Below are 17,973 nucleotides of genomic sequence, written 5' to 3'. Positions count from 1 at the left end.
TGAAAACCCCTTTTTCCCTTCTATACCCAAACGAGGAGTTGTTTATTGTTCCCCTTAAAACCTTTGGTTGTACCTGTTTCGTTCAGCTTCTCGGGCCTCATCATTCCAAGTTTGAACCTAAGGCCTCCAAATGCATTTTCCTCGGTTATGCACAAACTCAAAAGGGTTATTGTTGCTATGATCCGATTTCAGGGAAAATGTTTGTCTCCATGGATTTCACCTTCTTCGAGGAGACACCCTATTATCCTAGGGTTTCTCCTTAGGGGGAGAGCAGTGAGAGTGGGATTTTGAGTCTCTTTCCTCAGGGGGAGCGCAGTGAGTGGGATTTTGAGTCTCTTTCCTCAGGGGGAGCGCAGTGGGAGTGGGGCTGTTCCTTTACCTATTCCACTGGGTGATGAAGGCTGTAGTGGTGAAGGTGGTCAGAGGGATCAGGAGTTGAGAGTCTATCACAGGTGATGCAGGCAGGTTGATCCTAGTCATCGGCAGTCCCGGCCATCTCCAGTTCCTTCTGCGGCTCTAGATCCAGAGCCTACTGAGACACCTTCCACTGTTGCCACTTCCCCTCTTGTGGATGACCTTGACCTCCCTATTGCCGTCCGCAAAGGGAAATGGCATTGCACCAAATCTACAACTCACAACATCTCATTGTTCTTATCCTATGATCGCCTATCTCCCTCTTACCGGTCCTATCTCACTTCCATTGCCAATGTCCCTATTCCAAGAACAGTGCAAGAAGCCTTATCAGTTCTAGAATAGAAAGATACAATACAAGTCAAAATGGATGCCCTGTTGAAGAATAATACTTGGGCACTGGTTGACCTACCAAAAGGAAAGAAACTGGTTGGATGTAGATGGGTATTCACTGTGAAGCATAATGCTGATGGCTCTATTGAAAGGTACAAAGCCCGGTTGGTCGCAAAGGGGTTCACCCAGACTTATGGTATAGACTACTTGGAGACCTTTGCCCCAGTAGCCAAGATGACCACCATCCGAGTTCTGTTATCCCTTGCAGCAAATCATTCTTGGCCCTTGTTCCAGATGGATGTTAAAAATGCCTTTCTGAATGGAGACTTATAGGAAGAGGTCTACATGCAGTTGCCTCCTGGATTCTATGATACAGAGACAGGTAAGAAGGTTTTCCGACTGAACAAGGGATTGTATGGTTTGAAGCAGTCACCTAGAGCCTGGTTTGATAGGTTCAGATTAGCCCTTGGAAAGTTCGGTTATGTACAGGCCCAGTCAGATCATACACTGTTCATCAAGAGGGTGGAGTCCTCTCTGACACTACTTGCAGTATATGTTGATGATATTGTGGTGACAGGAAATGATAGCCATGAGATTGAGTTCCTTAAATAGCTCCTTCATCAAGAGTTTGAGGTGAAAGATCTTGGTGCACTACGGTATTTTTTGGGTATTGAGGTTGGTAGATCTAAACAGGGGATTTTTATCTCCCAGAGAAAATATGTTCTAGACCTGTTGGCGGAAACTGGAAAGTTATGTGTTAAGCCTGCTGATACACCCATTGAACAGAATCACAAGATTAGTGCAGAGGGCGGGGAGCCTCTTGAAGACAAAGTTATGTTCCAACGGTTGGTTGGAAAGCTCCTATATCTCTGCCTCACTCGGCCAGATATCAGTTATGCAATTAGTGTTGTTAGCCAGTACATGCATTCCCCTAGAACTTCTCATCTCCTTGCGGCTGAGAGAATATTAGCATACTTGAAGAGATGCCCGGGTAGAGGTATACTGCTCAAGAACAATAATCACATGAAGGTGGATGTCTATACAGATGCCGATTGGGCTGGGAGTGTTGATGACAGAAGGTCTACCTCTAGACATTTTGCCCTTGTGGGAGGTAACCTTGTCTCTTGGAGGAGTAAGAAGCAGAGTGTTGTTTCCCGCTCTAGTGCTGAAGCGGAATATAGGTCAATGGCTAACGGAGTGGCTGAAATCTTATTGTTGAGATCACTACTTGAAGAGTTGGGTATTGACTATGAAAAGCCCTTGATGTTGTATTGTGATAATCAGGCAGCTATTAATATAGCCCACAACCCAGTGCAGCATGACAGAACTAAACATATCGAAGTTGATTGACATTTTGTGCGAGAGAGGGTCACATCACAAAAAGTGTCTCCCGTATATCACATCTAATATGCAGCTCGCGGATATCCTCACCAAGACTGTACCAAGGAAGAAGTTAGAGGCAGACCTATCCAAGTTGGGAATGATAAATATCTACTCCCAACTTGAGGGGGAGTGTAGAGAACACTGATGTGGGCCCCACAGCAGTGGTCCCCACTGTGTTCGTAGGACAGCATGTGTAATTATTTATTTCATAGTAGTGTCAGTTGGAGTCGGTTTGTTATTTCAATTGTTATTTATTTCAGTTTTTTATTTACTTTATGTCATGTAAGTACTAAGGGCAGATCTGTCCTTTTCTCTATGTACTGAACATAACCTATAAATACTAAGAGAGTGGCGGCAGCAGATGTGTTAGAATCTATTCCTCCTTTCAAACCCTTGTGTTCTACTGTTTCTCTTCTCTTCCTTCTCCTTCCTCTCACTTTTCTTCTGCTTTTCTTAACCTAAAATCTTTTAGGGTTCAAGACTGATTGCAGTCTTGATTTTCTACTGTAGCAAAATGGTACACTCAAGTTTATGGTGTTGACTATGATGAGACGTTTCCTCCAGTAACTGAGATGAACTCAATTCGGGTTCTTCTATCATTAAACCTTGACTGGGAATTACACCAACTGGATATAAAGAATGCCTTCTTAAAGACCTAGAGGAGGAGGTATACATGATTCAACCCCCAAATTTCTATGCCAAAGGAAGTGAAAATAAGGTGTACAAGCTAATAAAGTCCCTTTATGGTTTAAAACAATCTCCCAGAGCATGGTTCAATAAATTTCATATGGCGGTCTAGCAAGTAGGGTTCAAACAATGTTAGTCTGATCACACTCTTTGTAAAGAGATGTCAGGAACAAGTTGTTGTGCTGGTAGTGTACGTGGATGATATCATCATTATAGGAAACTAGGGCTCAAAAATACAAAAGCTGAAGGAGTTCCTAGCCTCTCAATTTGAAGTGAAAGATCTAGGTCCTCTAAAGTACTTTCCTGGAATTGAAGTTGCCCGATCAAAAAGGGGCATATTCATTTCTCAAAGGAAGTATATCCTTGATTTGTTACAAGACACAGGCAAGTTAAGTTCAAAGCCACCAACAAATACTCCTATGTGTTGATCATAAACTGGGTGATTGTGATGGTGAACCTTTAGAGGATGCGAAACAGTTTCAAAGGTTAGTGGGAAGGTTGCTTTATTTGTCCATGGCACGTCCAGACATGCTTATTCAGTTGGGGTCCTAAGCTAATTCATGCATTCCCTTAAGAGACCACACATGGAGGCAACGGAGAGGATTCTTAGGTATTTGAAGAAGCAATAGAGAGGATTCTTAGAAGTACCCAAGAATAGGTTTGCTATTAAGCAAACATAATCATCTAAAGGTAGAAGTCTATACAGATGCTGATTTGGCAAGTGCTATGGATGATAGAAAGTCCATAAATAAGTAATGTACATTTGTGGGAGGAAATCTAGTGACATGGAGAAGTAAAAAACAAATAGGGCTACGACACATGGGGTGGCTGAAGTACTTTGGCTGAAGAATCTTCTAGGGTAACTTGGGGTTACTGTTCACAATCCTATGCCACTTTACTATGACAATAAGGCATCTTTAAACATTGTTAGCAATGCTGTCCTACACGATAGGACCAAGCACATTGAAGTGAACAAGCACTTCATAAGAGAAAAACTGGAAAAGGGAGAATTCGGTACTCCTTATGTTAACTCCAAGGAGCAACTAGTTGATGTTCTCACAAAAGGGCTTTCGTACTTGCAAGGTTCAAAATATCGATATGCCCAATATGCCGGTAGTGGTGTATCGAGCAGTATCGGTAGCTTTTTTTTTAATTTTTTTAGTGTTTTTTTTGAACCTGGTTCAGAGGGGCCAGTTTAAGGTCTGTCCACCCTCTGAATCAGTTGGGACCCCGAAACACCCCCTGTAGAGGCGTTTCAGGAAGCCCCTGATACGATAAGTATCGGCCGATACGGCCCGATACGTATCAATACTTTGAATCTTGCATACTTGTGATACAATTAGTTGTGTGACAAGTTGGGCATGATAGATATATATTCAGCCCAACTTGAGGGGGAGTGTTGTTAGATTTATCTTTATTTCTACTGTTTGTTGTCAGCATGTTCTTTTCTTTGTTTATGATTTTTTATTATTAGGGTGCCGTCGGGGGCATATTTGTAACTCTCTTTCTTTTATTTTTACATCATATTATTATAAATGAGAAGCTGGGCGCTGCCAGCCAGAACTTTTTGTCTCCCAAACACTTTTCTTCCTCTTCTCTCCTCCCCTCTCTCTCTTCTAGAAAGAAAACAATACAAAAGTCAGATACATCCCTCCATTTTGCCCAACCTACTCCTTTTTTTTGAAGGATAAATAGAAATTTCATTAAACTGAAAAAGGAAGTACAACTCATAACCAATGGTTGTCAAGTTGACAAACCAAATACACATGCGAAATTAAACTGAAAAAGAATCATTATTACAAAGATGCAAATCAAAAGTGCTCCAAAAATTCTCCAACAGATTAGATTTGTTTACTTGGTCGAAATCTTGAAGTTTAAGAATCCAGTCTGAAATCAGGTTGCCCACTGCTTCTACCAGGTATTCAATGCTTTTTGACTTGTCCAGTTGTCCTAAAAAATCCTTATGTTTCTATCTTTCCATATAGACCAGCATACTGCAAATGGAATATAGCTCCAAAGAGTTCTAGCTTCCTTGTTTCCTCTTGGGCCAGTTCTAGCTTCCTTGTTTCCTCTGAGTTTGGGCCATTTGGAGAAGATCTCTGCTGGAAAAAAAAGGTTGGAAGACACTCACTCCAAACAAGGAGAAGAACTTCCAAATGAAGTTTGCTACACTACATGAGAAGAACAAGTGAAGGATTGTTTCTTTCTCCTGGTTGCATAAGTAATAGCAGCTTGCTAACTGTAATCCCCTTGACTTCAGGTGATCAGTAGTAAGGATGCTGTCATGCGACACCATCCAGGCAAAGGCTTCTACCCTTGGGGGTACTGGGTTACCCCACACTCCTTTTATCTTGTCTGACTCCATTCCTTCTCTTATTAATGCCTTATAGAATGACATTACAGAGAATCTTCCTTCTCTGCATTCTTTCCACCATAAGTAATCTTTTGTGGATCTAGAGATGTTGGTACCTTCTAATTTTTCCAATAATAGAATACATTCTTCCTCTTCTTGGTCCAGTAGAGGTCTTTTAAATTTCGGATTCCAAATCAGTTGCTCCCCTCTCCACTCATAACACTGGTCTATTGAAACTTGTTCTGTCAACTTGTATAATCTTGGGCAAACATCACAAAGTTTCCTTACCCCGAGCCATTCATCTTCCCAAAACCTCACTCTAGAACCATCCCCCACTTTGAACTTGACCAAACTTCTAAACTCTTGATTAAAACTCATGATTCCTTTCCAACCGCTTACCCCATAAGAACTTCTTAATTCCTTTGATTCCCACCTGAACCTTACCACTCCATATTTTCCAACCACCACCCTCCTCCATAAAGCCTCCCTCTCTTTTGCCCAAATCTCCACAACCATTTCCCTATCAGTGCTTTGTTAAATAACTGTACCTTTCTCAGCCCTAAACCTCCCCCCTCCTTTGACCTACACACCTTCTCCCACTTGGCCAAGTGAAATTTTTGTATCCCCCACCCCTTCCCATAGAAAATCTCTTTGAATCTTCTCAATTTTCATAGCCACTTCTTTAGCAAAGAAAGGTAGCAAGTTGGTAAATTGGAAAGAACACTCTTTATGAGAGTAATTCTCTCACCCAAAGAGAGGTACTTGGCCTTCCATCTGTCCAGCTGCCTCTCCCCTCTTTCTATTAGAGGTCTCCAAATGTTCCACCGGCAGCCCAAGATAGAGGAAAGAGCTCCTCTACTTTACATTCCATCACCCTTGCAAATTGTTCTACTTCCTCCCTACTTAGGTCCCCAACTCCTATCAGTAAGCTTTTTTCTAAGTTCACTTTCAATCCAGTCAGCGTCTCAAAGTTGGCTAAGATAGCTCTTAGGTTCAGAACTTGATTTACTGAAGCATCTAAAAAAATTAGTGCATCATCAGCACATTGAAGGTGGGAGATATGCAGACCTTTAGTTTCTACTTTAAAGCCTTCTATCCATCCTCTCTGAACTCCTTTCTTCATGATCAGATTTAGTGCTTCCATTACTAAAACAAACAGCAATGGGGAAATTGGATCTCAACCCCTAGATGCTTGGAAGAATTCAGATGAGACTCCATTAATTAACAATGAGAAAGAAGCTGATGAGATGCACCCATACATCCAACCTCCAAACCTCCCCAACCCCTATCAACATTTGCATCTCCTCCAAGAATCCCCATTCTACATGGTCATATGCCTTCTCAATGTCTAACTTGCATACTAAGCCTGGTCTTCCACTTCCTATTCTTGAATCTATACATTTGTTTTTGGTCAATATTTCTTGAATCTATACATTCACTAGCCACCAATACCCCATCCAGAATTTGCTTTCCTTCTACAAATGTTAGACAGTTGTATGCCCTTAGCTCCAATAAGAATGATGTACATTATGAATTTATTGTAAATGAATAAAGTACATATTTGATTCATATTCCTGTGGTATGTTTCTATGTAATACCCTTAAACTGGACACTTATGAGACTCGTGTTAGTTTAGAATGTTCACAGCTGTTGGATAAGTCTGGGGAGATTTATCCTACCAAGGCCGACACTGGTGTGTTGCCAAATGTTGGGGTGGCCTGTCTCAGCCGCCAGGGTGAGACTCAAGGCACAAGCAGTGTAGGATTAATTGAATCTTTGAATCGGACCAGATTTCCAGTATTGCCCTGGACCTTGGAGATTGATGGGCAAAACTGAAAAGTTACACCTGACCCCTAGATTTGATTATGATACTGCACTAGGTGTCGGATTGGGCTGTCTTTGATATGTCAATCAGTGAGATCCTTAGCAGAGGTCAAAACTTGGGTATGTTGGGACAGTTTGAGAATTCATCTGAGTGGGTGATCATAGTGACAGGATCAGCCCCTTTGTCGGACAAAGGTAATGATCGGGGATGCACTCTCTCTGATGGAAACCAAGACTGTCAGCAGCCGATTTCAATCGTTGAGATTTGTTTTGCAAAATATATTTTATATGAGATATAAAAGTATATATATTACGGTTTCTAAACGTTTGCAAAAGGTTTTAATTCCCGGGATCCATGTGAGCAGGGAGTGCAACACTGTTCCTTGCAGTCGATGGAGAGGTCTTCTCTTGTCGGGCAGTATTTGATCATTATGGGCTGAGAGGTTAAGTGTAAGACCATTGAGGATAATACCTGATGGGCTAATCTTGCATCTGCCCACAGTCCTTGGGTGTTACAAGGTGACTTGGCCCAGGGACCACTTAGGGTAAGTGTTGGGCCCATAGAGCCCATGTGATGGGTTTCAGGGGGTGCATTGTCCATAACAGTGTATTCGGCTAGGCTTTGTAATAAAGGCTGGGCTGAACCCATGTGACTGATGTGCAGATCAATGTTTGGGTCCCACGCCATACAAGGAAGCCCAACTGGGCAGCAGTTTGAAAGGCTAAGTGAGCACATTACCTTATTGGGCCTAAAGCCCATTTCGAACTGGGCCGATTTGATCAGTTAAATAAGGGGCGAATTCTGATATTAGATTAACAGATAGGATTGGGTTTTAACCCTATCCACTCAGAGAGTCCAGATCCGAATGTGATTCAGATCTGGAAACCCCCTAATAGGATTAGGAGGGGATTGATCTAATCTGTAGATAAGATAAGGATTTGCCCTTATCACTTAAAGGAAATTCTGATCCAAATATGATTTGGATCAGCAACTGGGATTAGGAGTTGATCCCTTTAAGCTTATAAAAAGAGGAGGGGGCGGCAGCCTTTAGAAGACAATTCATATTCACATCCTCTTCAGAGTTGATATCACAGAAGAGAGAATTCAACATCATTGTGCTAAATCTCTCTTGCCGCCTCCTTCCTGCCACTGCCATATCTGCCAGTTCGATCTCCTGTCGCTAGTAGGAGTGATCAAGATTGGATTTTGATATCAGTCCTTTGTGAAAGGGCTGATTGGAAGTAGTGGTCACGTGTCATTTAGCTGATTCTTGCGAAGGATCTGGTTCTTGGGAAGAACGTTGCTGATTTTGCTCCATCCTGCACTGCGCCATCTTCAGTGGGAGCAGTTTTTGGTTCCTTCCTTGGGCGTGAACACCTCCATTGGGAGATATTATTTCTCCGTATCAGGTATATCCCTCTCCTACTGCTTTTGTTTAGATCTGGTTCGGTTCTTGGTTCAAGATTGATCCTTGAAAAATATGATTTTTCTAAAATTAGGAATACGATTCCCAGTAGGATGGAGAGATTTTTTTGAAATTCGCCCATTCTATTCCGCAAGATTCGGGCGTCCATACGATGGATATCTCATCCCTTCAGTGGTATCAGAGCCAGGTTCAAGTCTTGAACTGAATTGGATCAAATCTGAACCTACGCAAATGGGCACAAGGCGTTCTACCCGATTTGCACAATTATAGGGTTTTTCTGGAAAATTTGTTTACAGTTGATGGGCGTTTAATCTGAAAATAAATTTTATTAGGCTGATTATTATTTAGATCTGTTCTTTATAATTTTCTTGATTTTTGGGCTGTTCGTACACATGGAGATCGAAATCTTGATTGGCGCAGGGAACCTGCGATTTGCAGTTTCTTGATTATTTTATTACATTTCGTCTGTAAAATAATTTTTTTTAGACTGAATGTATAGGCATTCGATCTTATGTAATTATTAATAAAAATTAGGTTTTCTATTTATTTTTATTTTGGATCGAAGATGGTGGCAGAAGGAAGGAGATTTCGCAGATGAGAAAATTGCTATCTGCGATTTGCAGTTTGTGAAACTGCAAACTGTGATCTAACCTCTGTTTTGCAGGAGGGATTGTGTGAACAGCCCTATCTGACTGATTCTTGTTTTTCTTTTATCAGTATTTAATTCCAGATTAATTTCTTGAATAAATCTTTAATTAAAGATCAAACCCTAGACCCATTCGAACCAAATTGGTCCAAACTGGTTGGACCGAATCTAGGGTTCGATCAAGGCTGAATGTCAGCCCTAATTCTCCTACTAATGGGCCTAAGGATTGATAATTAATTGAATGTTTAATTCGGCCCAACCTGTAAAGGCCCAGTTTTAAATTGTTAAAACTGCTAAAAGCCCACTTTGTAGATAAAGCTATATGGATCGAATTGATCAACCCTAATTTAGGCCCATATTAATGGTTAATATTATGGATTAAAAATGGGCTTTACAGATATTGATTGATTGCATCAATTCTTCCCTGCATGTGATGTATGGATGTGTGATGTGTTACGTTCATGGGCCATAAGTGCTTGGCCCATGCTGATTCGATAGTGGCTCTTGCGCACACCCTGGCTGAATGCACATCATTGCCATGGTGTCCCTACTGGTCATTGGATGACCTCCCTCAATGGTGGGCCCCACACCTCTTGAAGAGGAAACGTGCGGAACCTTAGCCGATTTGGGCCCACCGAAAATCTGGCTTTATGAAAGTCAGTGGGAGCCACTTTGGTTTGACCTAAATCAAACTAGGACGTAATTTTTCGTTCCTTCCAATGAATATGAGTGCATGTGATAGGGAGATTCATGTGATGAATTCTCTAAAGGCCTTCCATCATTAGCATGAGGATGGGCCCTTCAGTAATGAGGAAACGCACCAGAAAATGGGTTATCCATTTGCTGATGGGCTTGTCTGAGTGTTTCATAAGATGATAGGGGCGTCATAGACCGATGTGGGAGGGGCTTCACCAAAAAATGGGAACTCTCTCACGGTACCTTGGCGTTCACGAATATGATGGGTAAGCACTTACTAGACAGAAAGGTTTACCTGAAAACGGCTCTGAACCTTGTCTGACAAAGGCCAAAGGGAAAACTCATATGATGAGTGGATATGATCCATCACAGAAAGGTGGTGGGGTTTTGCAGCTGAAACAGTTGGTTCCATGCACCCTATGTGGTTCCCCAAATTTCCAGAGACAAGTCGCTGTCTCCGTCACTGAGATGGGAGGGAAATCTCAGAAATGAACAAATGGAAATGGAACATAGATTAAAAGCCATATCTATGTAATGAACATGAATCAAACTAGGTTGTGGACTAATGTTTGTTGTTTTGCCAAAAAATGGCAAATGGACAATTTGCAAAGCTTCTTGACGACAACAAGCTTAAGGGCCTGAACTATGTTGATTGGTACCGTAACCTCATGTTGGTCTTAACATTTGAAAAATTGGATAAGGTAGTCAAAAATCCTGCCTCGGAGCATCCGAGTGATAGGGCTTCTGAGGCTAGAAGGAGGGCATTCCAAAAATCCTGCCTCGGAGCATCCCTAGCCCGCTGCTATGTCTTTGCCTCCCCAGACAATCCGATACAGAGGCAGTTCGATCAGATCGAACTAGCCAAGGACATATTGAATAGTTTAAAGACAATGTACGAAGAGCAGAATCGTTCTACTCGACAGAAAGTCTTGAAACAGTTCATGGCCGCTCAAATGTCCAAGGGGCAACAGGTTCATGACCATTGTCTTCGGATGATGGGTTATATCAACGAGCTTGAAGCTTTGGATCCGGGCTAGATCTTGGCACGCAAGTGGATGCCATCCTTAACTCTTTGCTTTCTTCCTTCAACCCGTTCATAATGAATTACAATATGAACAAGCTGAATGTCAGGAACTCAGCAACATGTTGCAGAGGGCCGAGGATTTGATTAAGAAAGATGAGCCTGTGGCTATAATTGCTGAAGCTAGCAAATCGGACAAGAAAAAGAGGAAGGCAAATAAGCCTCAGAAGAAAGCTGCCAAACCCAAGAAGCAGAAGAAAGACAGGGCATCGGATGCGTGTCACTTCTGCAAAGAGACCAGTCACTGGAAGAGGAATTGTCCTCAATACCTGGAATCCAAGAAAGGTAATTTCGAATCTTGTGTCATAGAAACCAATTTATTGGTGGCTTTTGCATCCTGGTGTATTGACTCTGGGGCTTCAACTCATGTGTGTAACTCACTGCAGGGGTTCAAGGTAAGAAGAAGGCTGAATGAAGGTGAAGTGACGCTCTACTTGGGGACTTCTGCAAGTGTTGCAGCTACGGCGATGGGAACCGTAGAGTTACTTTTTAGAGAATGATCCATTGTACTTAAAGATTGTCTTTTTGTGCAAAATTTAAGAAGAAATTTGATTTCTGTCTCTAAACTGTGTGCGGATGGATATTCTGTTTTTTTCAGTAATACGATTACTATTAAAAGAAACAACAGATTCATCGCATACGAGGAACTGGAGAGCGGTCTCTATGTTCTACATATTTCTCTAGAAACTAACATAGTCGAAACTGCGTCGACTAATATCCCCAAGAAAAGAGTACGTGATATAGTTAATCCCACGTGCCTGTGGCATTACCGACTTGGCCATATCGGTATTGACCGAATCATAAGACTGATAAAGGATGGTCCTTTGGATTTTCTAACTGTAGAAGATCTTCCCACTTGTGAGCTTTGCCTTTAGGGTAGGATGACAAAGAGGCCATTTAACGGTAAGCCTGAAAGATGTACAGGCACGCTTGACCTTATACATACTGATGTATGTGGTCTCCTGAGTGTTAGGACCCGTAACCAGAACATTTACCGATGATTATTCTCGGTATGGTTACGTGTACCTAATGAGACATAAGTCTGAATCTTTTGAAAAGTTCAAAGAGTTCAGACAAGAGGTCGAGAAACAGTTAGGGAGAGAAATTAAGACCCTTCGATCGGATCGAGGTGGCGAGTATCTCTCTAACAAATTCAGGGACTACTTGAAGGTCAACGGGATAGTACCACAGTTGGCTTCTCCTGCTACACCACAACTTAACGGTGTTTCAGAGAGGAGGATTAGGACCTTATTGGATATGGTCCGGTCACTTCTCGTCCATTCAGAGTTACCCACATCCTTTTGGGGATACGCATTGGAGACTGCGATATACGTGCTGAACCGGGTTCCAACCAAATCAGTTCCGAAGACTCCCTATGAGCTTTGGACAGGAAAGAAACCAAGTGTACGACACTTGAAGATTTGGGGTTATCCGACACGTTAAAAGAACGAGTTCGGACAAATTGGAATCCAAGACCAGCCGTTGCCTATTTGTAGGCTACCCAAAAGGCTCACTGGGTTACCTATTCTATGACCCAAGTGAGCAGAAGGTGTTCTGCAGTCGAAATGCACAATTCTTGGAAAATGATTACATCCTGAACAATCATCGTCAGGAAATTGTTCTTGATGAGGAGAGCTCGGATGTAGTAGGAGGTGTCCCACAAGTTCAAGGTAGTGACCAACTTAGAAAATCTACCCGGTTATCCAGGTCACCAGTCCGTTTTGGTTATGACCAGGATAGTTACCTGGTGGAAGGTGAGGAGGATCTCGTGACTTATGCGGAGGCTATGTTGGACATAGACTCCCTTAAGTGGGTAGATGCCATGAGAGCTGAGATGGACTCAATGGAGACCAATGGAGTCTGGACTCTAGTAGATCCGCCCCCTGGGGTAAAAGCAATTGGTTGCAAATGGATCTATAAGAGGAAGAAGGGCCCCGATGGCAGGGTTGAGACCTACAAAGCTCATCTGGTGGCGAAAGGGTACATTCAGAAAGAGTGCATCGATTATGAGGAAACCTTTTCACCTGTGACCATGCTCAAATCCATTAGGATCCTGTTAGCTGTAGCAGCATACCATGACTACGAGATTTGGCAAATGGATGTCAAAACTGCATTCCTGAATGGAGATCTTACTGAAGACATCTATATGCAGCAGCCGCAAAGCTTCATAGCTGCGGGTCAGGAACACATGGTATGTAAACTAAATAGATCCATATATTGACTTAAGCAAACTTCTAAGAGTTGGGACATCCGATTTGACTCTACTGTCAAAACGTTTGACTTTGAGCAGAATCCGGATGAGCCTTGTGTTTACAGGAAGACCAGTGGGGACAAGGTTACGTTCTTGGTTCTGTATGTAGACGACATTCTACTCATTGGGAATGATGTAGGAATGTTGACTATGATGAAAGTGTGGCTTTCACAGTAATTCTCCATGAAAGATCTTGGAGAAACCTCCTATATACTGGGTCTTCGACTCTATAGAGATAGATCGAAGCGGATTATCCCAATCTGCTTGCATTGACAAAATTGTCAAGAGATACAACATGGAGAACTCCAAGAAGGGAAATGTTCCTTTCAAGCACGGAGTCACTCTCTCCAAGAAGATGTCTCCCAAGACCTCTGAGGAGATTGACGGCATGAAGGACGTTCCCTATGCCTCAGCCGTAGGGAGTATGCCATGCTGTGCACTCGTCCTGACATTGCTCAGGCAGTGAGTGTGGTAAGTAGATTTTAGGCCAATCCAGGGCAGGAGCACTGGACTGCTGTGAAAAACATACTTAAGTACCTTTGAAGGACAAAAGAGTTTTGTCTGGTATTCGATGGTAGTTCACTACAGATCCAGGGGTATACTGATGCCAATTTCCAGTCGAATCCAGATGATAGAAAGTCTACATCTGGGTATGTTTTCACGAAAGGATCGTGTGTTGTTTGCTGGAAAAGCAGCAAACAGGGGTCCACAGCAGACTCCACAACCGAGGCCGAATACATTGCCGCAAGTGAAACTGCCAAGGAAGCCGTGCGGATGAAGAAGTTCGTTCACGAATTGGGAGTAATTCCATCCAGCACATCACCCGTCCCGTTGTTGTGTGACAACAATGGAGCGATTGCTCAGGCTAAGGAGCCACGAGCCCACTCGAAGTCGAAACACATCGAGAGGAAGTATCATGTACTGCAGGAGATTGTTGTTTAAAGGGATGTCCTGATTCAGAAGGTAGCGTCAGCGGAGAATGTAGCAGACCCATTGACTGAGCCACTGACACAAAAAGTGTTTGAGAAACACGTGGAAAGTATGAGACTCCGGTTTGTACCAGATTGGACCTAAGTGCAAGTGGGAGTTGTTAGACAGTTGTATGCCCTTAGCTCCAATCAGAATGATGTACATTATGAATTTATTGTAAATGAATAAAGTACATATTTGATTCATGTTCCTGTGGTGTGTTTCTGTGTAATACCCTTAAACTGGACACTTATGAGACTTGTGTTAGTTTAGAATGTTCACAGCCGTTGGATAAGTCTGGGGAGATTTATCCTACCAAGGCTGACACTGGTGTGCTGCCAAATGTTGGGGTGGCCTGTCTCAGCCGCCAGGGTGAGACCCAAGGCACAAGCAGTGTAGGATTAATTGAATCTTTGACCATACCAGATTTCTAATATTGCCCTGGACCTTGGAGATTGATGGACAAAACTGGAAAGTTACGCCTGACCCCTAGACTCGATTATGATACTGCATTAGGTGTCGGATTGGGCTGTCTTTGATATGCTAGTCAGTGAGATCCTTAGCGGAGGTCAAAACCTGGGTATGTTGGGACAGCCTGAGAATTCATCTAAGTGGGTGATCATAGTGACAGGATTAGCCCCTTTGTCGGACAAAGGTAATGATCGGGGATGCACTCTCTCTGATGGAAACCAAGACTGCTAGCAGTCGATTTCAATCGTTGAGATTTGTTTTGCAAAATATATTTTATATGAGATATAAAAGTATATATATTACGGTTTCTAGACGTTTGCAAAAGGTTTTAATTCCCGGGATCCATGTGAGCAGGGAGTGCAACACTGTTCCTTGCAGCCGAGGGAGAGGTCTTCTCTTGTCGGGCAGTGTTTGATCATTATTGGCTTCTTGCATCTGCCCACAGTCCCTGGGTGTTACAAGGTGGCTTGGCCCAGGGACCACTTAGGGTAAGTGTTGGGCCCATAGAGCCCATGTGATGGGTTTCAGGGGGTGCACTGTCCATAACAGTGTATTCGGCCAGGCCTTGTAACAAAGGCTGGGCTGAACCCATGTGACTGATGTGTAGATCAATGTTTGGGTCCCACACCATACAAGGAAGCCCAACTAGGCAGCCGTTTGGAAGGCAAAGTGAGCACATTACCTTATTGGGCCTAAAGCCCATTTTGAACTGAGCTGATTTGATCAGTTAAATAAGGGGCGAATTCTGAGATTAGATTAGCAGATAGGATTCAGTCTTAACCCTATCAACTCAGAGAGTCCAGATCCGAATGTGATTCAGATATAGAAACCTCCTAATAGGATTAGGAGGGGGTTGATCTAATCTACTGATAAGATAAGGGTTTGCCCTTATCACTTAAAGGAAATTCTGATCCAAATATGATTTGGATCAGCAACTCCTAATGGGATTAGGAGCTGATCCCTTTAAGCTTATAAAAGGAGGAGGGGGCGGCAGCCTTTAGAAGACAATTCATATTCACATCCTCTTCAGAGCTGATATCACAGAAGAGAGAATTCAGCATCATTGTGCTAAATCTCTCTTGCCGCCTCCTTCCTACTGCCGCTATATCTGCCAGTTCGATCTCCTGTTGCCAGTAGGAATGATCAAGATTGGATCTTGATATCAGTCCTTTGTGAAAGGGCTGATTGGAAGTAGTGGTCACGTGTCGTCCAGCTGATTCTTGCGAAGGATTTGGTTCTTGTGAAGAATGCTGCTGATTTTGCTCCATCCTGCACTGCGCCATCTTCAGTGGGAGCAGTTTTTGGTTCCTTCCTTGGGCGTGAACACTTCCACTGGAAGATATTATTTTTCCGTATCAGGTATATCCCTCTCCTACTGCTTTTGTTCAGATCTGGTTCGGTTATTGGTTCAAGATTGATCCTTGAAAAATATGATTTTTCTAAAATAGGGAATACGATTCCCAGTAGGATGAAGAGAAATTTTTTTGAAATTCGCCCATTCTATTCCGCAAGATTCGGGCGTCCATACGATGGATATCTCATCCTTCCAACAAAATATGATTTTTCTAAAATAGGGAATACGATTCCCAGTAGGATGGAGAGAAATTTTTTTGAAATTTGCCCATTCTATTCTGCAAGATTCGGGCGTCCAAACGATGGATATCTCATCCATTCAACAAAAGCCATCTAAGATTCCCCTACCACATGAATAACCGTCCTCTGCCTGCCAACTCCTTTGCTAATAGCTTATGTGGACTACCTATTAAGCTTATTGGCCTGAAATCTTTTATGTTCACTGCCCTAGTCTTTTTCTGTATTAGAGAGATGAATGTAGCATTTGCCCTTCTATCTAGAGCTTTGGATTCCCAAAACTCCTTATACATTTCTCTGATCCTTACGAATATTTGCATACACCACTGACTCGGGCATTAGTTTGCAATCTATAATTCCTTCTTCTCTCCACTCTGTCTTTGTTTTGGAATAAAGAAAGAAACAAACCAGCATTCAGCCTCCCAATCTCCACCACTCTGCCTTGTCTTCCATTCCTCAGACACCCCCATCTGGCTACATCCTCAGCCTCTGGGTCTGAGTTAACAAAAACAGTCAATCAGACCTGTATTTGGCAATTCCAATTTATCAATTGATGGAACCACATTTTATCTCTCCTCATCTTACCATTTCAACTTGGTGACTTAGTGATCAAAAAATTTTGAAGGAATTTCTGGTAAGCTCTCTATAGTTCTCCTTTGGACATTGACAAATTGGTTCTCAATTTTCCTTAAAATGGTGCTGATGTGTGTTGTAGTTCCATGTGTCAGTGATGAAACTCCATTTTGTTTTTCTTGCCCCAAACTAGTTGTATTGTTCTTTGTGCGGAGTTTGATTAGAAACTCCTCATCTATGTTTTCTATATCCATTACACTTTAATTTTTCTCTTGATTTCCTTAGTTTTATCTCCATTCCTTTAAATCCTAAAACCCCATTCAATATTTACTTAATTGTTATCCCTGTTTCCCTACTCTTAATCCCTTTATAATCTTTTGGGACCCTTTTCTCTAGTCTCTACAACCCCATGCAACCCTAGTGTGTATTTTGTAACTACTTGTCTGTTCAACCTATTCTGGTAGTTGTTCAATATTCATGCTCAATAAATCCCATGGTTGCAGGTGTTTCCTGGAGCATGGACAGCGATTCTAGTTTCTCTTGATAATGTGGGCATTTGGAACCTGCGTGTGCAGAACCTTGATTCATGGTATTTGGGACAAGAAGTTTATGTTAGTGTGGTAAATCCAGAGGTGAATGACAAGACTGAGCTTCCTTTGCCTGACAACACTATCTTCTGTGGTGCACTTGCAAGCTTACAAAAGTAAGATGTTCAAAATAAACTTTCTGCTACACTGTCACTGTTCTCTAGTTTACTAATGAAAAGATAATGAAGTTGTAGCATAGCCTCTTCCAATAAGGTCTTGATTACATTCACTTCTTCCTCCCAATTTGCAGGGACCAGGCACAGAGAGTAAGGTTTTCTGGTGCACCATCCGTTGCTAATGCAAGTACAATCACAATTTTGACTGCATTTATCATAATGTGGCTCAACATATTCTTCAAATAATCATTTTGACTACAAACATAATCATTGTTGACTTGTTTTATTGTATTTTAACAATGTATAGCAGAAATTGTTTGTAACTCTGTATTTTTAGCTCGAGCAAAATAGGAAAAACTCAACATCTATCTTGGCTTTTCGTTTCTTTATCATTTTGCAGTTGATGATGCGAATGAATGGTTTAATCATGAAAATACTGAAATCCAGCGAGTCACCTCTTGCATGAACATGACAATTTCCTGGAAAAGTATACGCAGCAAAATTATCAACAAATGAGATTTCTAGCTTTATGGAAAAGCTTATGCTTGGACAATGCCCAACAAACTAAAGAGGAA

At 42.1% G+C, this 17,973-nt stretch overlaps 1 protein-coding gene across 1 annotated transcript in view; it reads left to right on the top strand.

Moving 5' to 3' along the window:
• The window catches only part of LOC104586073 (monocopper oxidase-like protein SKU5), a 73,705-nt gene extending 55,939 nt beyond the window's left edge, over positions 1 to 17,766 (top strand). Inside the window, exons 8-9 of the mRNA XM_010243175.2 lie at positions 17,199 to 17,398; positions 17,533 to 17,766. Of these exons, the coding sequence (XP_010241477.1) occupies positions 17,199 to 17,398; positions 17,533 to 17,644 (312 nt within the window). The 3' untranslated portion in view covers positions 17,645 to 17,766. The remainder of the gene's footprint in view (positions 1 to 17,198; positions 17,399 to 17,532) is intronic.
• Positions 17,767 to 17,973: the final 207 nt, after the last annotated feature.

This window comes from Nelumbo nucifera, chromosome 1 (assembly GCF_055504915.1).
Source record: "Nelumbo nucifera cultivar China Antique chromosome 1, China Antique-T2T, whole genome shotgun sequence".
Classification (NCBI taxonomy): Eukaryota; Viridiplantae; Streptophyta; class Magnoliopsida; order Proteales; family Nelumbonaceae; genus Nelumbo; species Nelumbo nucifera.
This window is presented reverse-complemented; position numbering and strand designations above follow the sequence as displayed.